The 26,612-nt window shown below is 33.7% G+C and overlaps 1 protein-coding gene across 6 annotated transcripts in view; it reads left to right on the top strand.

Moving 5' to 3' along the window:
- Positions 1-26,612, top strand: part of PAN3 (poly(A) specific ribonuclease subunit PAN3) — a 135,254-nt gene that overhangs the window by 96,080 nt on the left and 12,562 nt on the right. For all 6 annotated transcript variants that reach the window (XR_010024041.1, XM_063102004.1, XM_063102001.1 and 3 more), the window contains 9 exons: positions 4,771-5,018; positions 7,764-7,868; positions 8,696-8,753; positions 14,362-14,523; positions 14,769-14,885; positions 14,973-15,074; positions 18,163-18,328; positions 19,423-19,513; positions 23,998-24,137. Coding sequence is in view for 5 of the 6 variants with exons in the window: in XM_063102004.1 (XP_062958074.1) it covers positions 4,771-5,018; positions 7,764-7,868; positions 8,696-8,753; positions 14,362-14,523; positions 14,769-14,885; positions 14,973-15,074; positions 18,163-18,328; positions 19,423-19,513; positions 23,998-24,137 (1,189 nt within the window). In the remaining variant the exon portion in view is untranslated. The remainder of the gene's footprint in view (positions 1-4,770; positions 5,019-7,763; positions 7,869-8,695; positions 8,754-14,361; positions 14,524-14,768; positions 14,886-14,972; positions 15,075-18,162; positions 18,329-19,422; positions 19,514-23,997; positions 24,138-26,612) is intronic.

The following is a 26,612-nucleotide window of genomic DNA, read 5'->3' as shown; positions in this document are numbered from 1 at the left end:
TTATTCTGCTCAAAACTCTTGCTCAAGACTTCTTGCATGAGAATTTATATGGTGAATTAGTTCTTGAAAATCACAGATATTTTCTCTTTGAATATTGCTTCTCCAGTATTTTTTATTTTTTCTCCTAGATATTTACCTTCTCATTCTGTCTTTTGTGTCACTTAACCATTGTTCTTTCTTTCCAGGTTTTAGTTCTAGGTAATTTTCTCAGATCCTTCTTCTGATTTACTATTCCTCTCTTTGTGTCTACTTTGCTATTTAACTCATCTTTTGAGGATTTTTTTCCCTTTAATTTTAGTGCTTATATTTTTTAATTCTTAAAGAGCCTAGTTTGCTCTAAGAACAAATCTTGATCTTTTGTGGTATTTGTCACTTCTTTCATGTCTTTAATCATTTTAGTAGTAGTTGTATTTTATAATCTTTTTAACGTGGTTATGTTATCTGGAGGTCTTTGTCCTTGGGCTCCTAATTCTCAAATATATTGTGCAGCTGATTCTTTTCACTTCTCTTCAACTGGATTATTTTCTGGGAAGGGTTCCTATATGCTCTGGGTTTATGGAAGTGTTCATGAAAATAGTTTGGTGTTTGCTTCGTCCAGGTGCCTAAGGGGTTTTGCCTGAGTATGTGAAGTTTTATATTAATTTCTCACTGGGATTTCTATAACATGGAGTCTCGTGGGAATTTTCTCTCCTATACCTGTGCATGGGACAGGTATAGGGTTTCCTTATCTCTTAAGACACCACCCCAACCCTCCTCCTCTTCCTTCATCTCTCTTCCACAGACAGACTTTCCTTTTAGTTCTGTGGACAGATAAGAAATTTTCTGGGCCTACATTCATTTATGGTGCAGCCGTTCCAGGGTCCTGGCTTTACACAGGGCCTTGAGCTCCATTCTCCACACTTCATGGACTCAAGGCCGTATTTCATATCACCGTAAGGATATTAAAGCCTCAGCTTGTAGATACTGCGTCTGACCTATGTTGTGATTTCCCAGACCTACACAGCATAATCTTTTGGCTTCAAATTCTGCTTTAGTTTCTTGCTCTTGGAGTTTTTATTGTTGTTCTTTTTTATCTAAGCTGTGTTTTTAAATTATCTTGCCGTTCTTTATATTCTTAACATTGGTGGGGATTGAGGGAGGGTGTTCGTGTTAGTTCAGTCTTTAATTTCCCAGAAACAGTTTTGCCCTGTTAGTTGTCTGTATTTCAGAAGGGAGTTGATGTGGTGTATAATAATTTTGTAATCATATACTTTTCTTTTGAGTCATTTATAAGAGTTCTTTTTGTTTGTTTCTCTTGGGTTTTCCAGAAATAGAATCATGTCATTCAAAAATGATGACACCTTTGCCTCCATAAATTAGCCTTGGAAATTTTTATATCTCATTTTTGTATTTTGTTTGTTGCTCTGGTTAATTCCTCCAGTGGGCATTCCTGTATTGTTCCTCACTTTGAATTGGGTACTTTTAAGAAGCATTTTTCAAATTTCCTAAAGCAACTTTTGATATATGATTTAAATATTTCAGTTTGCATATCCACTTAATAAGGAGTCAAATTGCAGTGCTATAATTTTTGTATGCGATGCTACCAAATGTCATTCTAATAGTAAATGACAGAAAGTAATATAAAAAATAAAATTAAAAAGTGGAATATTCCTGATTTAGAATTTTTTAAATACAGATTTTTATTTTTCTAGATTGTCTCGTAAGCTGACCTTCCGTGTGTTACTATATTTGCTTTAGTGTTCTGTTGACTGAGTGCCAGTCAATATCAGGGTGTTAACCAATAGCCCTTATAGGGAAAGTTACAAATTATGAGAGATTATTTACATGTGAGAGACATGAAATTTTTAATGAAGAATGAACTTTTACTATTATAGTGTATCTGATGTGCATCATTACTAATAGAAAACCTTTTTTTTTTTTTTTTTTTTAATATCAAATGGATTCCCAAAACCCTTTTAGGAAAAGATTCCTGTGGTTAAACATTAAATAATGTACAATGGAAGATGTCATTTTTAACTAAGAATTTTTAACTTTGAATCAACTTCCCTTGCTTTGAGCAGAATTTGTTCATTTTAATCCAGCACCCTTATTTTTAACTACTCATTTCTGTAGAGTGGTTCTACTTACATTATGCTATTTATAAATTAGGGTAGTATGTAGGCACTTAATAATGGGTATGTCATGGTTATTGTCTACTACTAAGTACAGAATACCTCTCTCCAAACAAACATGTGGATATTTTACTCAGTCCTTTAACACATTTGTAAAATATGCAAGTGGCACAAAGCTGTGCCTTTTGTGACTGGATTTGGTGTTTCAGTAATTTAGTGGTTCATTTCATTTCTGCCTTCTTGTACAGTTTAATTACCCTGTTGTCCTTATGGGTGGTGATATTTTATTTTGAATGTATTTAAATAACTTCAGTCAGCCTCAGCTCAGATATATTAATTCAAATTTTGGTGCTACAACTTTGTATTAAAATAACTGCACAAAATTAAGAATTCTTAAAGAGAAATATTGTTACTCTGTAGTGTAAATTCTGCTATTTATGAATTTCCTTCTTAACTGACTTTAGATTGTTTTTGGTAATCTGTTTCCTTGTATTATTCTTAAAGAGAAATTATACCCTTTGTCTCATAATAACCTAACAATTGTTCCTACAGCAGTTCTTTTGATCTTTAAGTTAGTTTCCTCTGTGTAGTGAATATAGTAATACCTACCTCACAGGGTGGTCATGAGGATTAAGCAGATCAGTGCATGTGGAGCACTTACATTAATGTGTGACACATGGAAAGTGCTCAAGAATGTAGTTATATTTGTTGCTGTTGCTTAATGTAAAGGTAGTAAACAAATTTAGTCATCATTGGGCACTTAGCCAGTTTTATCTTGGAAAGGCTTAGAGACTAGCTTTAGGAAAGATGATTTAAATGCATTTCGTATTAAATCAGTGGGGAGTATTTATCTTTTGAAAATAGTCTAATCTCACAATTTTTGCTGTGTGTATTAATTTGCATTTAAATGTATAATATAAAGTTAAGTCAACACCAGAATGCTTCTGGTCACAGAATTATGAACTCTGGAACAGTTAAAAAAATAAATATTAGACTTATGTCTTAATGTAGTAACTTGGCTTCTTCATAAACATTGTTTTTTTAGAAAGGATTTTAGGTTTTTAAAGTTTCTCTTAGAAACATTTAAGACATACTTGAGAATTCCTGGCCTATTTTAATGTCAGTGCAGTAGACATTGTGTTTTAGCAGTAGAGTACTAGTTTGGGAATTTGGTGACTTGGGTTCAAGTTCAGACTTTGCTGTTGACTTTGTACCTATGTCCTTGCTTAAATAACATAACCTCACTGTGTCTAAATTCTGATCTGTACTGTGGTATTTATAACCTGACTCACTTCACCAGTGTACCTTATTTAGTTGCTCAGAAAATCAGGTGAAGTAATCATGCTGATGCTCTTTAGAAAGTACGAAGGTCTGTTCAAAGAAAAGATGTGTTATCTTAGTTCCTAGCTTATTTTTGTTCACCCACATATTTTCAGAAAGCATAAGGTTGGTATCTTAGGAATTATTAGAAATTGAAATTATATCTCTGTTAATCATAGTTCTGTGACCAGAAGCATTCTGGTAATTTTTCCTTTGATTGCGAAGTGGCATACTACTTCATTAATTAAGTGTTTTAGGCATTCTCCAGACAGCCAGAAAAAACTTCCTGGGTAAGCTCTTTTTTTCAGGAAGTGTAACTGTAGCCCTAGATGTTCTTTTCAATCTCTATTCAGAACTGATCACTTCCGTTAAGCCTTTGATTAACTCTACCTGGTTTTAATTAATTTACATTTTACCTGCATTTATGCATGTACTTGGCAGTATATTAATTTATATTTGAGTGTTTTAAGTCATTTTATGTCTTTTACATGTGACCTGGTCTTATTTTCTCAGCTAGCTTGGACTTTCCTGAGGGGTAAAGACAATTGTCCTTTTCCTTTCTTCACAGTAGATTCATAGTAGAGGGTGCTCTGCATATAATGATTTTTTATTGGTTGTGATTGAGTAAAACTAGAACAAGTGGTATCAGTTGATCTAATTTTAAAAAGTATGCAAAAAATTTTCAGTTTTAGTGTATGCCTAGAGTGAAAGACAAAAAGGCATCAAAACAGTATACTGCTTGATTTTTAAAATATGGTTTTTAAGCTACCACGTATTTCAACTGACAATTTTTTTTTTTTCTTTTTTGGACAGTTTTGTTAATTGTGTTTAGTTGAAAGAAATCTAGTAAATTTTCATTAGATAATTTGAATTTCTGATACTATAATTTTAGAGGGATTGTGGTATTGTTAGTTACAGTTTTAAATGATTCTTAATAGAAAAGGAATTATGCCTTTTAAGAAAATCTTTTATAAAAGGCATAATTTTAAGAGTCCCAGTTCTGCTGTTTCCCACTCTTCCATTAAATTAATTTATTAAATTTTTGATGAATCTTACGATTGAAGTTTCTGATGTAAACCTTGATATGGAGGAGACTGTTGCAATAAGTTTGCTAATTTATTTGGAAATGATACTTTGCAAAAAGAAACTTTGTTATATTTGCTTTAATCAGAGATTTCTCTAAAGCAAAACAAGAGAAAATTATGTCCTTTATCTTTGCACTTAAAATTTGCTAAAGGTGATGTTTCTTCCAAATGAATGTTTGCATTTTATTTTGCAGATTTTTTTCTCTAAAACCAATTATTGCTCATTAAGAAACTATTTTTTATATCTTCTTCAGGAATGTCGTTGTCTGCTGGATCTTCCCCTCTTCATTCCCCCAAGATTACTCCACATACTTCTCCTGCTCCCAGAAGAAGAAGTCACACTCCAAATCCAGCAAGTTACATGGTGCCTTCTAGTGCCTCTACATCTGTTAGTAATCCTGTTTCTCAAACTCCATCTTCTGGTCAGGTGATCCAAAAGGAAACTGTCGGTGGGACGACTTACTTCTATACAGATACAACTCCAGCACCTTTGACTGGAATGGTATGTGTACATCAAAGAGGAAAAAGTACTTTTATAATAATTCCTTCTTATTAATGAGGAGTTTTACCCCCTCTTGCTCTTTTTATTGTGATGTGAAAAAGTGAGTATTTCATTTTCTAACTTAGGTGAGAATTCTAGTCTGTTCCTCTTATCTCTTCAAATTAATCTAGTTCTGCCTTACAAAAACCTCTAGTTTTGGAGAAATCTGGTTTTAATTAGAAATTAGATTATATTCATGCTCTATTTTAATACTTTATGGAGTGTTTTGCTTATGGGGTTACCTAGTACTTCTGCTAGCTAGAGTCGATGTTTGTTGGCATTTGTTTATAGGTATAGATAGTTTTACCTCTAGTAAAAAGTTATAGAAAGTAGATGGTATCTTATCAGTGGTTACTGAAAGCAAACCAATGATAAACTTACCGCAGATGAGGCAGTGATTTAACATCTAGATCTCTGGATCTAGCATGGCACATAGTGATAAGGGGCCTGCAATAAGGGTCATTGCCAGGGAAGGAGAAGATTCAGACCAAAGGAAACCGTGATTGCATACGAGGAAAGAGCTACCAAAGGACTGGTGATAGAAAGACTCTTGAAACAAATAGGAAAAGGTGGACCCAGAAAAAACATGAATACAAAGACCAAGAGAGGAAGGTCATGCCCAGAAAGAAAGACTTCTTACAGTGAATTAGTGATGTCATGAAAGAGAAAGAAGCAGCAGGAGCCAGAGATGGAGAGTGGGAGGGGGAGAGAAAGGAAGAAGTTGGGGAAGGGGAGGAAAGCATTGTCATCTTACATAAACTTTACCTTTTTAGCTTCATTATTTTGTTCACATTCAAGAATTATTTTATTTACTCTAGAAAAATAAGTAGTAGATGAATAGCTCATGAGTAAGAAAGCCAAATTCCATTAAAATAATGGAAGCTGACCTAAACCATAGACATATGACAATCAGAGATGATAGGATTATATGAAAAGTATTCATATATTTGGGATTTCAGTAAGCAGATTTGGATCCCCCAAGTTAAATTAACAATTTACTTTTAATTAAATTTAATATTTTACCAAACAATACTTTGAGTGAAAAGAAAACAGATTTGATTTTGTTTTATATTTTTAAGAGCCTAGTTCTACCATTGTTTTGAAAAGACTCCTTAATTTTTGTGCTTCTGGGACTGTTTCCCCATTTGTAAAATGAGGATAATAATAACTAACTATCTTCTGAGAAATAAATGTGAAGACATGTATAGAAGTAGTTGTAAGACATGTAAAATACTTTTTTAAAAATTAAAAAATAGCTAATAATTTTGTGAAGTTTTTTTTTTTTTTGAGCCGAAATCTGTGAAAAGTTATTATAGAACACTTTGCCAAACAGAAGGTCAAATAATTGAGGTAGGGACTTACCTTGGTTCTATCAAGTAAAGATTCCATCAGTGTTTTTCCCTTTGGGGAGGTTGATAACATTTTATAATTATTTGCATTTTTATTACATTTTATTTTATCATACTTTTAGAAAGAAGAAATTTGGTTTAATCTGTAGAGAAATTCTTTTGTCACAAACCTGTCTCAGCCATTTTTATAGAGATTAAATATGGCACATTTTAATAATGTTTTTACCCTTCAAACCACTCTTTAAAATATGCTTGTGGCAAACCTGAGATAGTTAAGCCAATCTGGAGTAAGGAAACCAAAGCAAGAAAAAGGAGGTAGTAGTCTTCCTGCAGATGCAGGCTAAAGGAAATCTTACAAGTAGTGCAAAACCACTTCCTAGTTGAAATGCAGAGCAGAATAATTGTGTAAGGGCAACAGAAATCAGCTGAATTCATTTTTATTTTTATTCATTTATTTTTGTTAGCTGGCCAACATGGAGATCTGAACCTTTGACCTTGGTATTATAACATCACACTCTAACCAATTGAACTAAATGGCCAGCCTGGATTCATTTTTAAAAGAGAGAATAAAAAGTTTTAGTTTTTAAAATGAAAGAATAAAAAATAGAAAAGCTATTTTTAAATGTGCTTTGATCTTGTATCATGGATCAGTGAAAGGAAGGAGAAGCAGAGGAAAAAGAGATAAGGAAAAAGAGAAGAAAGTAGGGTGGTGGCATGAGTCATGTTGGAATCATGAAAGATGGGAGGCTGGAAGCAGATTTAGTAACTTTGTTGTAGTTTGCTTGGAAGGTAAATGTATTATTGCGTCCTTCTGTTCACTTCAGCTGCTGACCTGGAGTAAGTTGTTTCTCCTTACTGTTGGAGTTTGAAGTATTTAACAAGTATATAGATAACACTTTGTTTAGGTTGGCCACAAAAAGCCAGTGAAGGAGGCAGTTCTTTAGGCAGCCAGGGCAGTGTTACTTCATTAGCTCACTATACCCAAACACCTTTAATTTTCGCTTTCTTCCTCTCTGCCAGTTGCTTTAAAAAATATAGCTATGAACTATGTGTATAGCATTTTTTCCAAAGAGCACTTTTGCCTTTTCATTGGAACTTAAATTATATCTAAAGAAACATTTTCTTCCTTAGATTTTTTAAATTCTACCATTCGTTATTTTTTAAATGAATTCATTCGGAAAGCATTCTGATAACAGTTATTCTCTGAGGTGTTTAATTCACTATCATTTAAAGATTAAAAATGTATCAAAACTTATCAGTCATATAAAGATCAGAATTTTATCAAAAAATTGAATTGATTAAGCTTATCAATGGAGAAAAATCAGTCATTACATTTCCCCCCTCCCTACCTTTTTAGGTATTTCCAAACTATCATATTTATCCTCCAACTGCACCTCATGTTGCTTATATGCAACCAAAAGCAAATGCACCTTCCTTCTTCATGGCTGATGAACTCCGACAGGTATGCATTCAGAATTCATAGTAAAAACATTTGATGACAATGTTCTTTACCAGAGAACAGAAGAAAAAACAGAGCTCTTTCAAATCACATTATTTAATCAAATATGTTGTACTAAAGCAGACAGAATTTAGAATATATGTTTCAATTGGTATGTGCAAACCTGTTTTTAAAGAGAATTTTAAATAAGTATGGGTTAGGATATAAAACATAGAATAGCTATTTAATTGAACCATCTTTCTGCACTTATGTCCTTTCTATTGAAAGGGTTCTTTGAAGTATATAAATAATTTAAATGTTTCCTAACCTGCAAACACCTTTTTGCTAATAGGTATATGTTGAGAGTAAGTAGTTGGCCCAGAAATGAATTTTGTTTTGAGAGAGCTCAATATTTTTTAAAAGTGGCCTTCATAAAATAATTTAGTTTTTTGTTTTGTTTATTTTTTTGATAAACAGCTAGGTATTATTTGATATATAGAATTTCATTTTACACTCAAATTCACAGAAATATTTTTGTGTCACAGAAGTAAGTTCTACCAGTATCATGTTTTTAGAATGAATTATTGACCATCTTACTAGTAAACCTTGAGTTTTCAGCCACAGTTAGTCATATGCCTTGGGTTATAGCACAGCTACTTAAACCCAACCTTAATTATGGACAGGTCTGTCTAGGACTGGAAATTAGACATTTTACCATCTTTAGAAATGTTATTTCATGATATTAATATTAAAAAGTAAATATACCAGAAATAATAATATTCAGTTATAATAGGAAATTCAGATTTGAGAAGCTGTGTTTAGAAATAAATATACTTGTTTCCTTTCCTTAGGAGCTGATCAACAGACATTTAATAACAATGGCCCAAATTGATCAAGCAGATATGCCAGGTAAAATGCAAGTTGATTCATCCTTTCTCTTAAAGGTTATTACAATTATTATCTAGTACTACATGTTTTTGTGCATTATTAAGAAGAGTACCAGAAGAGTTCTGATCATCTAGTTTATATAAATTAATTCTCCATGACAATATAAAAAAAAAATAGATTATTTTAGAATTCATGGTGATTTACTTCACTGTGCACTAGAATATTATTGTTTCCTGAAACTTAATGAAGAATAGGTTCTTAAGCAGAGGGGGAAGGTAATTATTATTATTTCTGAACTTCTGTATGCCACACAGTGTGTGTGCTAATTAAATGTTTTACATGTCTTACTTTATTTCTCACAAACATTCTGTGGCATATTATTATCGTCTCTATTTTACATATGAGGAAACTGAAGTCAATAGGTTAAGTATTTGCCTTTAGGACCAGTGGTTAGTAAAGGACTGGCTGAGTCAGGATTTAAATAAACCTAGGTTTTGTGGACTTTACCAGTGTTTCTCAGATAGCATTAAAATCTCTTTCTCTAGCTTACTATGTCTAAATCAAATATGGTATAATTTAGCAAAAATTTATAAAGGTGGCATATCACCTTTATATGAAACGAAGGCATTGGAAAAAGTGGTTTTATATATGGAAAAGATAAAATTGGATCGTTATCTCAAACCTCATTTAAAAAATCAACTCCAGATAGATTAAGAACTTACATGTCTAAAACAAAATTTTTAAACTCTTACTGTAAAATATAAATGAATAGATTTTACTTTTTAGTTGGGAAGGATTTCCTACACAGGACACAAAGATTGTTGTCTCTAAAAGAAAATACTGATAAATTATACTAAATTAAAATTTAAAACTATCCAAAGACACCTATAGTAAAAGTTTTAAAGAAAGCCCTGAAAGAAGATATTTACAATCTACACATTTGGCAAAGAATATAAAAAATTCTTAGATATAAGTAAGAGCACAAACAACTCAATAGAAAAATGGCTAAAAGAGAAAAATAGGCATTTTATGGAAGAAACCCATATGACCAAAAAATATACGAAGAGATGTTGGACATCAAAGTCTGGGCATTTAAAATTGTTAGGATAGGGATCCACAGGTTCTTGTATATATTGCTAATGATGGTATAGATTGGTGAGCCTTACCACTTTAGAAAGCTCCTTAAGCTGAATATCTATATATCTTTTTGTCTAGCAATTCTGTGTAGATAGAGACAAATTCTATACATTTCAACTGGAAAATGTACAAGATATTCATAAAATACTGCTCACAGCAACAGGAACCTTGAGTAATCCAAATGCCCATCTCAAGGACAATGGATTAATTAATTGTAATACTGTCACACAGTGGAGTGTTAAATAGCAGTTTAAATTAAGAAAGTGTACTGACATGCAACAATACAGATGAATCTTAGTAATATAGTAAGCAAAAAAGTGAATTGTGATAGACTACATACAGCATGATGCCTTTTTATAAAAGCTAACAAATTTATACGAGGGGTCTTCAAAAAGTTCATGGAAAGATTCATATTAGCTTTTAATCCTAATTTTCCATGAACTTTTTGAAGTACCCTCGTATGTATTTATGTATATATATATATACACACACTCATTTTCATGTATGTATATATGCATTTATACATATATAATACACTTTTGAGGAATACATACAGATGTAATAAACTATATAAAAAGGAAGGGAAAAGAAAGGAAGAACGAAGGCAGAGAGGTTGGTAGAGAGGACCATATGGTTAGGTATAGGTTAAAATAAAGGTCTGAGCTTTCATTTCAGGTGCCTAGTTTGCAGATGCTTATTACATTATTAAAGATAATTAACTAAATTAAAGCAGCCATGAATAGATGCGGACCAGTGATTTGAGTATCACAAACGAAAGGTTATAATAAATCCTGTGTGCCTGAGTTTAAACATGGTTTAATAAATAGTTCTTTGTGTCACTTCTCTAACTCTGATCTTTTCATTTCTCATGTCTGTTATTTTATCAACCTTCAAGTCTCAAGTTGACTTATTTATTAATCTTTGCTCTTGTGTCTTTTTTTTTTTTCCTCCCATTTTCTATTCCATACTTCATATTTCCATCAAATTAGTACTTCTTGCCTCTGAAATTACAATCTGTTTCCTGTAGATCAGTGGGTCTCAAGCAGGAATTATTTTACTCCCTCAGGAGACTTTTTACAATGTCCTAAACATTTATGGGTATCACCACTAGAAGCAGGGTGTAACTGGCATCTACTAATGGAAAGAGACCAGGGATGGTGCTAAACATTCCACAGTGTGTACAGAACCATTCCTCACAACAAAGAGTTATTCATCCCAAGATGATAATAGTGCCAAGGTTGGGAAACCTTGCCGTGGATTTACTGCAGTGAATCTCAGATATTCAGTATCTCTTATCTGTCCTATCATTGTATATGTTCTTTGAGGGGAAGTAGAGTTAAACAGGGTAAAGAAACTAAAATTTCCTTTTTTTAATCATTATTTTTAATATTATCTAATGGGACTGGGTCCCAGGCTAAAAGTTGAATGCAGCTCTGCCAGATGTAATCTTCCATGTTGATTTTCTTCTTGGCTATTACCTTTAGAATGCCCTCCTTACAGTAAACATTTTAATGCCCCACAGTGATAGAGACACCCCTATTTTCTTTATTCATGCTTAATTATGTGTATTTGTTAAACAGAACTGAAAACAAAGAACAGAACAACAATGAATATTTCTGTCTAATAGTGGAAACATTTAAGTTTTTAAGGTAAATATTAGGCCACATATAATTCTTTCAGGGTAGACTGGGAAATGTACTAAAAGATGATTTTCAGAAAAAGATAAAATCATGACATACAGATATAAAAATGAGTATGTATCAAAGATTTTATTTTATTTAACTCATGATGGAGCCAGTCACATGTCATAAGACATATTATGGATAAGGAATATTGAAATGAATGTGCAAACTGGTGTTTCCACAGGGGAGGAGGGAAGTCAATTGAACCTCCATTGGACAGGACAGAATATTCATGTGTAGACAAGAATTATTTTGCACTGCTATCAGTTATCTACAATTTATAGAGTTGAAAATATCTTCCATAGAATCAGAATCTGACAACTGAGAGGTATCCTTTAGGTAATACATAGTTTTCCACTGAAGCACAGATTTTTTTTCCCTATAATTTGTGGAATTCAGTATGACTTGCTTGAAAGTGGTCACAGGATAAAGGGGTTAAGAGCATAGGATTTTTAGTTGATTGTGTCCCTCATTCAATCTCTATGTCAGACTGGTGATATGAATACCACTGTTTGGCATAATAAATTTTCAAGTCTTTAGTATGGCATTTAAATTTCCCTATGATCTAATCCCAGCATACCTCTTTCAGCTTTATTTCTACTCTGTGATGTGCCCTGTGCTGTCACTGCATGTGAGGTCTCACCATTCCTGACTGCAGTGAACACATGCAGTGTTTGTTGTTCTGTTTACTCCTTCACCAGAAAGCACACTTTCTACCTGTTTTATTTAGCCTTTTCCTTCAGTTTGTAGTAAAAATGCTAATTCTTCTATGAGATCTTTCCTAATATCCTTGGGAACAGCTCCCTTTTCTGTATTTCCATAGTGCAGTGGTTCTCCAAGTGTGGTCCCTTGACCAGCAGCCTCATTTTCATTATTATTTAGGAACTTGTTACAATTGTAGATTCTTGGGCCTCACTTTGGACCTGCTGAATCAAAAACTAGAGGTGGGTCCCAGCAAGCCATGTTTTAACAAGCCTCTAGATGATTTTGATGCTTAAGTTTAAGAACCAGTGCCATGGTGAATTGTACTTTTCTTAATGACTATTTTGTCTTGAGTATGTTTTATATAAATCTGTGTCCTTAATTTTTCTCTAAGCTTCTTGAGGGTAAGAACCTAAGAACCCATATATCATTAAATATGGGTTCACTAATACATACTAAGTGCTCTGTACATTTTTACTGATGTGAAATTACTTCCTGTATTAAGCCCTCCTTATGAAATAGCTAGGAAACATAATTTATTCATCATCTGATTTCTTTACACTGATGATTCAAATCAAAAATAGTAAATGAGCAAAAGTAAAAGCTACAGCTATGAGTATTCATTTCTGTGTATACTTCTCTTTACTGCCTTTATTTCAGTAGAATATGCCACTTTACCTAGGTTTGAAAGTGACATCGAATCAACCTATGTGTGTTTTGTACTATGGCCAAAATGCTGTCTAGGAATTAAGAGCACAAGACTACAAGATCAAAGAGCCCTGGGTTTGCATCCCAACTGTCTCTCTAACATATGTAATCTGTATATTCCTTATTATGAAATAGGGAATCTACCTCATAGGATTGTTGTGAGAACTAAGAGATAATGAGTGTAAAGTATTTGGCAAAGGCAAAGGGATCATTTTGAACCTGTCTTCTGGAATTAGTGAAAGTTTTCTTAATAGGGTTTCTACATTTTAGTGTACAGCTTTCTAGTCCTATGAAACACCAAATTGGAACTAGAGATATATAGTTTCTGGAGCCTAACAGTATATCATGAGCATTTAATCTCTATGTACTGTACAGGTTGAGCATCTCTTTTCTGAAAATCCAAAGTCTGAAATGCTCTAAAATACAAAATTTTTTGAGCATAAGCGTGATGATCAAAGGAAATGCCCATTGGAGTATTTCAGATTTTGGATTTGGTAAGTATAATGCAAATATTACAAAATATGAAAAATCTGAAATTGGAAACAGTTCAACACTTCTGGTCCCAAGCATTTTGGGTAAGGGATACTCAAACAGTATATCCTTAAGCATAATTTGTCTTTGAGGAAGGCATGGTGGAAAAATTGTTTTGTTTTTTCTTTTATATTTTGCTAGGGATTAAAACTATGTTATCCCACTGAGTGGCTGTGCTAATACCTATTTATAACCAATTCCCCATTTTTATGCAGTTACACTAATATTTTCACTATTATTAAGCTGCAGTGAGCATTGCTATCAGCTGCCCATCTCTTAATTATTTTGAACTCAATTTCCTTGAGTTCTTATGTTTTTAAGAATTTTGATACAGATTGCCACATTTATAGGTACATACCTATATATACACACAAACATACACATACATGTCGCACAAACATTCATATGTGTACACACTAGTGCAATTTCATGTGATTTGTTTTGAATTTCTTTATGCTTTAAAAAATAAGAATTCATGTTAGACATCATTGCCTAAATACATTTTGTACAAAATAAAATGCTAAAGAAACAAGCCTATTTTGATTTTTATTCACCATCAGAATCTTAAATGTTATCTAAGCGATAACTCAAATTGTTTCTAATAATTGTTTCTGAGAAGTAAAAAATTTGTATTGTGCTATAAAAGAAGAAATATTATTGAGTGTATGAGCTTCAGGTGTTCTTCGGTCATTTTGTAATGCCTATTTTTATTGATACTGAAGCCACAGTGTTTTATAGAATTGTTATAAATGTTGACACTATACTATGATACAGAAGTGTATTGTGATACATGAGTGGTTTATAGTTTATTTGATGTCTTATTTATGAATATCTGTAATTTAAAGTTGTCTTCCTACGAATTACTCTAGCAGTCCCTACAGAAGTTGACAGCTACCATAGCCTGTTCCCTCTAGAACCACTGCCACCCCCCAACCGGATACAGAAATCAAGTAATTTTGGGTATATTACATCGTGCTACAAAGCTGTAAATAGCAAAGATGATCTGCCGTATTGCCTTCGGAGGATACACGGTAAGGAAGATAAATTATCCTCTTTTATAATCATATTATTGAGGCTAAGATTACTCAAACTTTCCTGAATATATTGATTTATTTAATATATGAACTTAAAGGACAATAAATTTATTTTGTCATTTGGAAGTTAGTACCTCATAAGCAGTGTACTTTTGTAATATTGCATTTTCTTCACATTTCTGATGAAATATGAGGGAGATGTCATTTACAGTTTACTGAAGTAGAAAAATTTTCTTTTTCAGGTTTTCGTCTTGTTAACACAAAGTGCATGGTGTTGGTCGATATGTGGAAAAAAATTCAGCACTCAAATATTGTAACCTTGCGTGAAGTATTTACCACTAAAGCATTTGCTGAGCCTTGTGAGTATGTTGCAATTGCTTTTCTGCTGGTGAACTTTATTATTTGAAGCCAGATTTCAATACTGAGTGTTTGTGTTTTATTTTAAGCTCTCGTGTTTGCATATGATTTCCATGCTGGAGGAGAAACTATGATGAGCAGACACTTTAATGACCCTAATGCTGATGCCTATTTCACAAAGAGAAAGTGGGGTAAGGAAAAGATACAAACAGACTGTCTTCACAAATGTTTTTGTTCTGTGAAAGAGTAATTTGTATTTTAAAATATTACTCATGTAAATTTATCCCTGTAATCATTCAGCTTAAAGGCCCTATTGTGTTTTAAAAAGAAATATCTTAAAGAAATGGTTTTCATTTGTAAGAAGTTAGGAGATAATGTATTATATGTGTTTACTAAGATTAAGACGGATTGTGGAAGGCTCACATGGATTATCTGAGGTTTGAAATAACTGAGAATATGTTAAAATTTTTTGATTTTTAAAAATGTTTTTCTTTTAAAAATATAATGCTTTCTAAGTAAAGATGATTTGGAAAAGTCAGTACATTAAAAAGAAAAATAATTTTTATCACTTCACCACCAAAGCACACCTTTATGAATCTTTTGGTATATTTCTTTCCAGTCTTATTTTGTTTTCGTCTCCCTTTGTATTGTTTATTTTTGTTTTTATCAGATGGTATCTTTCATTTATTACAAGTATTTTCCTTCTAATTTTTATATTCTCTGAATATAATTTAGTGATTCCCTTATAGTCCAATATGACTGTATCATCATTTGTGTAATTATTTCCCTAAACAAATACCTTTATTTAAAGGTAGGATTCCCTGTTACTTAGGGAATCAGTCCTCAAAATAGATATTTTAACTTTTACTTAAACATTGAAGTATTTTCCTTTTTTCCCTTTGTAATATTTTCTTAAAAGAATTATTTTATAATTCAAATTTTGCAAAGATCCAAAATATTTTAATTATATTCTAACAAATGTTTATTAAGGGGTAAATGATTTCAGAAGAAAAGTAAATCCATTTTGAGATGTCTGTTAATTTATGTATATGGGTATGGAGAAGGTCCATTTTCTGATTTGGGGGCAAGAAAGAAGCATCAAATTTTTTACTATGGTCTTTAATCTTTTTAAGATTTTTCTTGAATACATAACAGGTAGAAGTTAAAGAGGGGAGAGAAAGATTTGAGTTCACTTTAGAGTATCTTTCTGATTGTGACTCCTTTAAAGACTCTGTAGATAAAAATATATTACTTCTGTTTACTTGTGACGTTGCTTTATGCATTCTGACAGTTGGAAGAAGAAAGCTGTGGTTACATGGCTGTTTCACATTAAAAATCTGGTCATGTAGTGTGGTCATTTTTTTCCTTTTGCCGTGTCATTTGTAGACACATGCATAATTTTGTTGAAGAGGATGTGGTATAACTTTTCCTATAGATGAATGTAGTTGTTGTTCAAGTTTATTTTAGTAATAACACCTGTGAAATGACTGTTGGCTTTAATTTATAGCTGGGTTTCTCAACCTCAACACTATTGACATTTTGGGCTAGATAATTATTTTTGTGGGAGCTGTCCTGTGCATTGCAGAATGTTCAGCAGTGGCCTGACCTCTTCCTACTGAATGCCAGTAGCAACCCTCTCTGACTCAGTTGTAACACTAAAAATATCTCCAGACATTGCCAAATGGCGGGAGGTGGGGAGCAGCAAAACTGACCCCTGTTGAGAACCATTAGTTTATAGCATTCTTTTCCAGTTTCTTTTTTTAATCTTAATTATGTTTTTAGTGTTGTCTGATTATTTGATATATTAATGTTTACATTTTCAGAGGAATCAATCCTTTTTCTAGTATTTTAAAGTATTGTTTGAATGGTAATAACATCCCTAAACATACTATATGTGCATGGAAGTCAACTGTTATTTTGTACTATGTAATTTATTATCTTAGCATAAACTAAAAAAGACACATACAAGTATTGTAAGAACAGACTGTTTAGAAAATAGGAATAATACCATACCATGCAAGGGTTGATAAGAGGTTTAGAATGAGTTGATGTGGGTGAAACAGCTGAACAGAACTTGGCACATAGTAAGCACAATGTGTTTGCTATGTGTTCCTTTTTCTTATTACCACATTTATTAAATAGTTTTATTTAAACTCTTTATAGTCATCTTTGACATTGCCTTGGCATTTATCACTAGAGCCACTTTTTGATTCATCTAACACTTTTTTCCAGAGTATATTATGTTCAGATCTATCCTTATTGAGATATATATAGTTTTTGGATTTTGTATGCACTTCTTGTGTTTGTTTTGTTTTTGTTTTTGACGGCTGGCTGGTACAGGGATCTGAACCCGTGACCTTGATGTTTTAAGGCTGTGCTCTAAACAGCTGAGCCAACCAGCCTTCCCTGTATGTGCTTCTTATTAGAAATTCTTTTCTGTCCCAGGCCATAAGTACATGTTTGCTATTTCCTATCTCCGTAATTAATCATTTAGCTATGTTGCTTTTATACCTGAATCACAACAGGTTGTAACCCAATGAATATAAGGTCATATTTCCTGAAATAATTACAAAATCTGGATTTAATTTATATGCCTCTTTTTCTACTGATTAAAGTATTTTCAGTGACCCAAGAAATATCAAAAAGCACTTACAAAAGTTGATAGAATAAAAAGTATTACTTTTTATGGTAGATCAGATTATGTTGGTGTTTCATCATTACACAAAGTGTGACATTCAGTGTTTTACATTTATGTTTGTGTGAATTGAGTATTATCCTTTCTGTCAGGTCTGTAATAGAAAAGCTAAGCAGTATAGGAAAATACATGTTCAGTGTAAGTGATGGTAGAGACTTTTATTTCCCTTGAGCTACAGATTGAATAGCTCTCACATGCTGAACAATAAATATGGGCTAGGGCTGGCCATATGTTAAATAAAAAACAATCTCTACACTTTTTTTTTTTTTTTTTTTTGGTTAACAAATATGAACTCCACTTTAAGTAATTTTGTTTAATTATGTGGTCACAGACAAGAGCATTTCAGTGAGAGCTCTGCTGCTGCTGCTAACAATATAAAAGATATAATCTCAGACATAGGAAGCTTTGGGCTTGTCTCTTAAATTTTTACTAATAGACTAAAATTGTACACACACACACATCAATTAACATGTTGTGCCGTGAATATACATGAATTTTCTCTGTTAGTTTTGGTTTGAATGTTCTAGTCTCGTAGTTGATTACTTTAAATGAAGATGTCATCTTTTGATTTGTTTGCTTTATAGGTCAACACGATGGACCATTGCCCAGACAGCATGCTGGATTATTGCCAGAATCTCTTATTTGGGCGTATATTGTCCAACTGAGTTCTGCATTGCGAACCATTCATACAGCAGGTTTGGCATGTCGAGTTATGGATCCAACAAAGATTCTGATAACTGGCAAAACGAGGTACTAGCATTTTGAGTTTTGGCTTTTTTGAGCATCTAACCTACGACAGCTTAGTAAATAAAGCATGATGATTTGTTTTAATTCTACCTTTTTATATGTTCCATCCAGAAGAACTGCTATGACTTTGAGTTCATTTGTAATTTTTTTTTTTTTAAGTTAAATTCTTAATGAAATGCCTGGTTATTAACCAAAAATCTTGGTGAGGGTCCAAGAGGTTTATGTGTTTTGGGTTAGGGGAATATTGAAATAATATCAGTACAACTTTTCTATGTAGAACTGTGGTTCTCAAATTTTAGCATGAATCAGAATCACTTGGAGGGATTATTAAACACAGATTGCTGGGCTCTACCCCACAGTTTTTTATTCAGTCAGCCTACAGTGGTGCCTGAGAGTTTGCATTTTAACAAGTTCCTAGGTGGTTCTGTTGCTGCCGGTTAAGTACCATGCTTTGAGAACAACTGATGAAGAGTTAGGTAACACAGACCTCAACTTCACCCAGGTTTTGAGTTGCTGTAATTTTGAGAGTTGTCTTGGGCAACATAGCATAAAGAGCTGAAGACCTGGCACCAGGTGTTAGTTACTATCTATATGACCTTGAACAAGTTACTTAACTTCTCTGTTTCAATACCCTTGTTAGATACTATTTATTAACTCCATTTTCCTCATGTATATGGTACCTGTCTCATAATGTTATTGAGAGATTTGAATGAGTTAGTATGTGTAAAATGCTTAAAACAGTGCCTGACACATCTTTAGCAAGTGTTGGGAAACTGACTAGTTCTGTTTCATGAATAACTATTAAACAGCTTGGAGTGGTGAAAGGGACACTGACCTGTTAGTCAAAAGATGTTTTATATAGTCCTGGCTTTATAAGTTACTGACTTTTATAACCATAGGCATATCACTTGATGTCTGTGAGCCTTAATTTCCTCATCTCTAAAATGGTAGTTGGTGGAGGTTATAGGAGGGTGGGGATGGAAGTTAGACTAAATAATATCCTGAAATCCTTCCTAATATTATAGGAAGTGTTAAATTTCCATTCGTATATAATAAAAATTTTTATTTTAATCTTTAAATTCTCTGGTTTCTTAAAGGTTGCGAGTAAATTGCGTTGGAGTTTTTGATGTTTTAACATTTGATAACAGTCAAAATAATAATCCATTGGCATTAATGGCTCAGTACCAGGTAAGTAAGAATTAACATGGATACTTAATAACTTAAAGCTTAAAAAAAAAAAAGAAAAATTTTGTTTAATGTAGTATTTCAGAATTTTAAGTCTACATTTCACTTTATTCATGGGTGGTCTCTGTGCAAACTTTGAACATGTATTTTTTAGTTACTGTGATACACCTAGTGTAGAGCCCTTATAGGTTGGAATATACAGAATTAATGACAGTGTCGGAGACTCTAGCTATTCAAAATGAAAATGTGTTTATGTGACTAGGAAATATGTCCTCAGCATAAATGGATTAAAACAGATTGATTAGTCAGCTGAATGGATTATATTAAATGACACCTTACTTTTTTCACTCCTGTAATTTAATCACATCTAGTATTTTTACTTTTAGAACACTTGTCCCACTACCAATAATAAAATTTTAGAAATATTTTTGAAGGATTATTGTTGGATTGCCATTTTATAAGTGATTTTTTTTCTTTTGTTTAGTCACAGCCTGTCACTCATTTCTTATACATTATCAGAATTTGGTTATTGTCCAACTTCATTCTAGCAGTGTTGTTTTAGGGTCCCTGATGTTCTTAGGTGTTTTGCTACTACTTATTTCTTGATTAATATGATAAGGTATAGGAGAATAAGAACTTATTCCTGCAGGGAAGCATTAAGAATAGTTGCTTTTGTCTTGATTACTCTGTGCAAGTAATGTGCTTATTTAAAGACAGTATTTTATTTCATTCAGTTTGTATTGTGATGCTTCACATTAAGATATGCAGCTATCACTTTAAAACAATTTTAGTTCTTTGTATTGAAGAGGTTTTGGTTTTTTGGAACATTTATTAACCTGAAGAGGTTGGATATGAGGTAGAATCTCTCCTCACGGGGAGAAACACCTTCTCATTGTTCTTTTCTTTTCAACTTCTTTTATTTGAAGTTTTGAAAAAAGATTTTAGTTCACGCTCATATGAGACAAAATTTCATAACAAAGAGGAAAGAAGGGACAGAATGAGAAGTAGAGTCCAAGTACTGTTTAGTATTCTGATTCAAGCATAAATCTCTTTTGCTACTGGACCACAGACATGCAATCCTGAGACAGGCACTCATTGCCCTCAGTTGTATGCACTTTTCAGATCTTCCTTCCCACTCTGTCTCTGCCCACCTAACCTCAACAGCAGCCAAGCTGTCCTGGTTGATAGCAACATCCGGTGGACAGTACAGGGTAGAATCTGACTAGTTATTTTTTTCCCCCACAACAGCACCTTTCTTCTGCCTAGGAGATTTGCTCTCTCTTTCTTATTTAGGGTGATTATTTCTTAGGTATTTTCCTTCTTCTGTCTTATACCTAGTACCTAACTAATTGGCTCTGATCAATTTTTCTTCATAATCTTTGTGTTTCCAAAAGTGATTATTGACTGTTAAAATACTAGTGCTTTTCATATACCCAAGAAAATAATATTAAATTTTTAAGGGGAAATTAAACATTATTTAGAGCTAGTGCCATCAACTAGAATCCCTGTTCATGTTAAAAAAAAAAAAACCCAAAATACATGCTTTATGGTTATTGCTTCATTCTTTTCTGAATAGGGTTATTTTTAAATTGCTATTATACAATAAGACTAGTTTGATTTTGTTTTTCTGTGAGTGTCACAGCAGTATTTTTTTTTTCTTTTGCTTGCAAATGTACAATATTTTAGTTATGTTGTAGATTGTGTAGATAACTTTGAAAACTGAAACACTTCATAAGAAAAAATGATGCCTGAGTTTAAAATAACCAACTTTTAAGTAAGCATTTAGGGCAACTGATTTGTAAGTCAGGAACTACTTTTATTCGTAAATTTAGGCAACCTTCAACCAATTGTAACTTTCTGTTTATTTCTCAGCAGTATAGGATACATCAAGTTTTCTTTTGTTTATTTTTTATTTTTTATTTTTTTATATATTAATGTGTCAAAGATTTTTCATGTAGCTTATTATAGTAAGGTATAGGAGAGAATGAAAGGTAGTCCCACAAGGGGGAGTGTGATTTCACAGAGAAGAGGGAACGTAAGAAAGGAGTGCATTGTTTCTTGTAGTCTATTTTTCATAGTCTGTTTCAGACACGTGAATAGAGACTGACTTTCAGTAAAATGGACATAAGTAGAGCCATAGATAGAATCAGAGAAAGAAATCAAGAAATCAAGAATCAGGAAGAAACTGAAAATGAGTTGGGGGGAAAACCCACTGAATTCAACAAATGGGGGGAAAAACCAGATGGAGGTAAGAAGCAAAATAACAAATGGAAAATTATTTAGCTGGGAATAAGGAGAGGAGAGTTATTGAGTTTTTATGATGTTAAACTCTCTTAATTAAGCAAGACTTTATTAACCTCTTTTATTTAAAAAAATAAATTCTAATTTAATCTGAATTATGTCACATGTATACTTTATTTCTAAAAGTGGGTGTTCATAACTTGAGTCAGCTTTAGAGAGGTGGTGGAATGTATACAAAATCAGATGTTCTTATTTTTTAAACCCATCCAGTTCACCTGTTTTAGACCTTTGTTTTCCTCTCATAATAGGTAATATTGAAATGTTCTAGGTGGGAAGCTTAGTACATCATCAATCTAGGGTGGAGCAAAAATGAAAATTCTACTCTTTTAAGGATTGGGAGGCTGTTGGTACATGCTGCTCAAATACTTAGTAAATAGCAAATACTTTTAGCTTGCTTTAATGAATATATTGGATTGAGACACCGATAGAAATGTACAGTTAGAATTTACATGCACTGATTTCTCTTGACCAAGATTTTCTATGCTCTCATTAATATTACTTGGAATGTTTTACTTGACCTTAAGTGTGATTGAGGGGAATCTTTCTTGGAGTTCATAGCAGTGCCCTTCACAGAACAGAAACAATGGCAACAGTAACAGTGGTCATTCCCATGCCACCTTCCCTCCTGCCAGTCTGACTCTGTACCACCACTGAAGTTTTACGTCTCTCTGATAGGATCCTTGACATCTCTTCTCCTGATAAATTTAAAGTAGTTTGTTTATCAAATCAGGTTTTTCGACTGATGTAAGATCTTGTGTTCAAAGTGTGATTCACGAATACTAGTTTTGGATACATTCGTAAATTTAAACTTTTCAGTGTTATTTTAGTAATGTAGTTTGACTTCCTTTTATTTCTTATTATTTGGGCAGGACGTTGTTAAGGATAGCCATATAGTGCTAAAATTTCATTAGAGATTGCCTTAAAATACTTAGCTGGTTTCCCAAATATGCCAGTTACAAACGTTTTACTAAACCAGTAGTTCTCAACCCTGGCTGCATATCAGAATCTTTTGTGGAAGCTTTGAAAAATACTGATACCTGTATCTTATCCTGAACTAATAACACCAAAATTGGGATAAAGGGATGGTTGGTAGATTATTTTTTTTATTGTTTTTTGGTTTTGTTTTTGTTTTGTTTTTAAGCTCCTCAGGTGATTTTAATGTACAGCTGGGCCTGAAAACTCCTTATCTAATAAGCTAACACTTGGTAAATGAACATGTATCTAATAATTCAGATGACATCTCAGATTTTGAAGATTTAAAGAAACCTATAGAAATTACTTAAAATGATTTCATGTTAACTCTGAGCTACTCTATTGTCCTAGGCATGTTATTATTAATAGTTGCCTACCCCGTAGGGCCACCTAGGGGTGACCATTCTGTTTCCCGGTGTTACAATAGGTGATAAAGAGCTTACCTCAGTCCAGCCAGTCTTTTGAAAATCATTTTGGAAAGAAAGCCTCAGAATGGTAAATCTTAAAAAAAAAAAAAAAAAAAGGAAAGCAGGTGGTTCCAGAGCTCAAAGATCTATTATATTGTGAGTAGAAATCATCTATTTGGAAACAAAGACAGATGGGATGTCAGTGAGGTTTGTAGCATTCTCAGTGTTCTAGAGAACATGCTCTGAAATCAAATTAATGCTTATGTTTATAATGGGATAACTTTTCTTGAAATAATTCTTCATACTTCCACCATATTCTGGGAGTAATGGAAAATGAAAAAAGTGTATATCTTAACTTGTGGTTATTATAGTAAAGCAAGTATATAGTTACCTTATATTTGTTGTAAAAAAAGGATACCTATTTATTTAATAAAAACATTAAATAAAAACTTTTAAAAAACACAAAAAACTTTAAAAGGCAGCAGTTCTGTAGTTGGCATGTGAATTGCTTAGAGGAATGTTTCTTAAAATGTGACCCTAAAACTACCTTAGTCAGAATTACCTGGGTGCTTTAAAAATGTTGGTCCTGTTCCCAGGCCCATTGATTGAGAATCTGGTGGAGAGCCTCAGGAAATCTTATTTTTAATAAGCTCCCAGGTGATTCTGATGAGTGCCAGTATTTAAGAACCCTGTCCTAAGTTCTGCATCTTATTTATAACGATGCTTTTCCATTTAAGCAGTAGTGTCAGTGTATTAAATGTGTACCTATGAAGTAAAAATTAAGTTATATTTATTCTTTCATGTCAGCAAGCAGATCTGATATCATTAGGAAAAGTTGTGTTGGCTTTGGCTTGCAACTCTTTGGCAGGAATTCAGAGAGAGAATTTACAGAAAGCCATGGAACTGGTGACAATCAACTACTCCTCTGACCTGAAGAATCTGATTTTGTAAGTTTTAAAATACGATAAAACGTATGTATAATGATTATACCAGATAAGATGAAGCTTTTTTGTTTTAAGTTTGGGTATTGCTTATTTTCATAAGTACCCTTTTAACAGTGATTCTAACTGTTCTAGTTTACACTGTGTAAAATCAAGCAAAACACAAACAACTTTACTTTATTTCTAAGTATATATTTTTTAGAATAAATTCATAAACCAGTGTGTTTAGTTACTGATGTTTTAAACATTTGGTCAAAGGGCACCCTCTAGAGTTGTATTGGTATCTACTAGCTACGTATGACCCTTTAAATTGAAATTAATTGAAATTAAACATTGAGCTCTTCAGTTGCACTAGCCACATTACAAGCAGTCAGTGGCTGACATACCAAACAGCACAGACATAGAACATTTCCATCATCTCAGAGAGTTCTGATGGACAGTGCTGCTCCTAGAGAGTGTGAGAGCTGTTGTAAATAAACCCTAAGATGCAATCCACTTATGTACTCTATGGCCCAAACACTCATTCCAGAAAGCAAGTATGTAGAGGACCCCATGCTTATTTTCCGGTATCTTAAAACTCCAAAGAATCCTTAAGTATAGGTTTGAAATGAGTTTGGCTTAAGAGAAACCCACTGTGGACTACTGTCACCATAGAAGCATTTCTCCTTGTCTAAGATACATCTGATATTGGGAGATTCCAGAGGGTGGGAAACCACAACCTTTGTTAGAATTATGAGTTATTCTACAGAAGAGATGCCAGGAAGTGTCTCTTGAAATAATTCTTACTGATCCTAATCAACAGTCTGTTTTAGCTTCCAGCTGTCCTTGCTGATCTTTCTGTCTAGCCTTGGATAATCCAGTTTCTTTTTGGACGAACCCTGGGGTATGGAGTTGGAGGATGGAGGACGGGGTTACCCAACTTTTCTTTGTTACACTGGCGCATGTGTCCTGCTTGTGAAAGCGCTGGAAACCAGTGGTTTCCAAAATCCTACTAATAATCAAATAAGATGATCTATATTTTAAATGAAAGTATTTGTTTCATATATGATCACAGCAGTGATTCCTCGCCTTAGTTTATAACACCTAGGATGTCTCAAGTCTCAGGTTATAATCTCTGAATTTTTTTTGTTTAAAAAAGTGGGAGTAGAAGGCATAAATATAACAAATTGGCCATATGTTAATAATTATTGAAACTGAGTGATGATACATGGGGTTTCATTATACTATAATGTCTACTTCTGTGTTTGAAATTTTTTTAAATAAAAAGTGAATAAACAAAAAAGTCATATTTTGATAACAACGAACTCAAATTTATGCAGCAGTAAACTGTATCAGGCACATTCAAACTGCTTGATGTCAATAAATTCACTTAAGTCACCCAATAACCTTATAAGTTAGGTACCATTATTAGTCCCATTTTAGAGATGACAAAACTGAGACAGAGACAGGCAAAGTAACTTACCAAAGTTAAGCAGTGATTTAGCTCAACCACAGGGCTCAAGTGCTGGTCCCCACAGGAAGTCCCCCCATTTTAGAAGTAAGCAAAGGACAACAGATTAGTTCCAGTGCAGAGTTTAAGTGGTGGGAACAGCAAATAATCCAACACAGAACTGAAAGAAAAAGCAAAGTACCCACAGATCAGAGACAAAGTCTGATATTAACTAGTAACAGTCTCACTTCATCAAAGCACACCTATAACACCTAGAAGGACTGGAAGCCCCTGGGCTCCCAAGCCAGGGAGTGGGGAGGAGCTTGGGCCTCAGCCATGCCCCCGACATCCGCAACCAGCACAGCAAGGACCACCAGCCACCACAGGATGTGCTGCGGGTACCTGAGCCGGGGCGGTGGGGGGTTGAGGACCTCAGCCACACCTCCCTGACACCCGCAGCCAGCCCAGCGACAACCACCAAACCACCACAGGGAGCACCCCAGGCTCCTGAGCTCGGGCAGTGGGGGGATGAGAGCCTCAGCCATGCTCCCCCAACACCCGCAACCAGCCCAGTGACAACCACCAAGCTGCTGCAGGTAGCACCCTTGGCTCTTGAGCTGGAGCGCTAGGAGGCCTAGAGCCCCAGCTGTGCCCCCCAACATCTGCAGCCAGCCTACTAATGACCACTGAGCTGCATCCAGAAAAACCCTGGGTTCCTGAGCCAGGGATGGTGAGGGGCTGAGGGCTTCATCCACGCCCCCTGATATCTCTATCCAGCCCAGCAACAACTGAGCCACTGCTGGAAGCCTCCTGGTCTCCCCTGCAAGAATGAAGGCACCACAGGCCTCAACCAGGCCCCCCGTTCCTCTTCCTCCCACCCTTTTTCCTTCTCCCTCCCCCTGCCCCTCTCCCCAACTGCTCTGCAACATCTTAGAATTTTTTAAAAAATTAGTAAATAAGTAGACTTAAAAAATATGTATTAAAGCTTTAAAAATTAACTTTAGGGACTAGCCAAATAGCTCACTCTTTTAGAGCGTAGTGCTGATAACACC

The sequence above is a fragment of the Cynocephalus volans genome, chromosome 7 (assembly GCF_027409185.1).
Source record: "Cynocephalus volans isolate mCynVol1 chromosome 7, mCynVol1.pri, whole genome shotgun sequence".
NCBI lineage: Eukaryota > Metazoa > Chordata > Mammalia > Dermoptera > Cynocephalidae > Cynocephalus > Cynocephalus volans.
The sequence above is the reverse complement of the archived record's forward strand: the minus strand, read 5'-3'. Positions and strand labels throughout refer to the sequence as shown.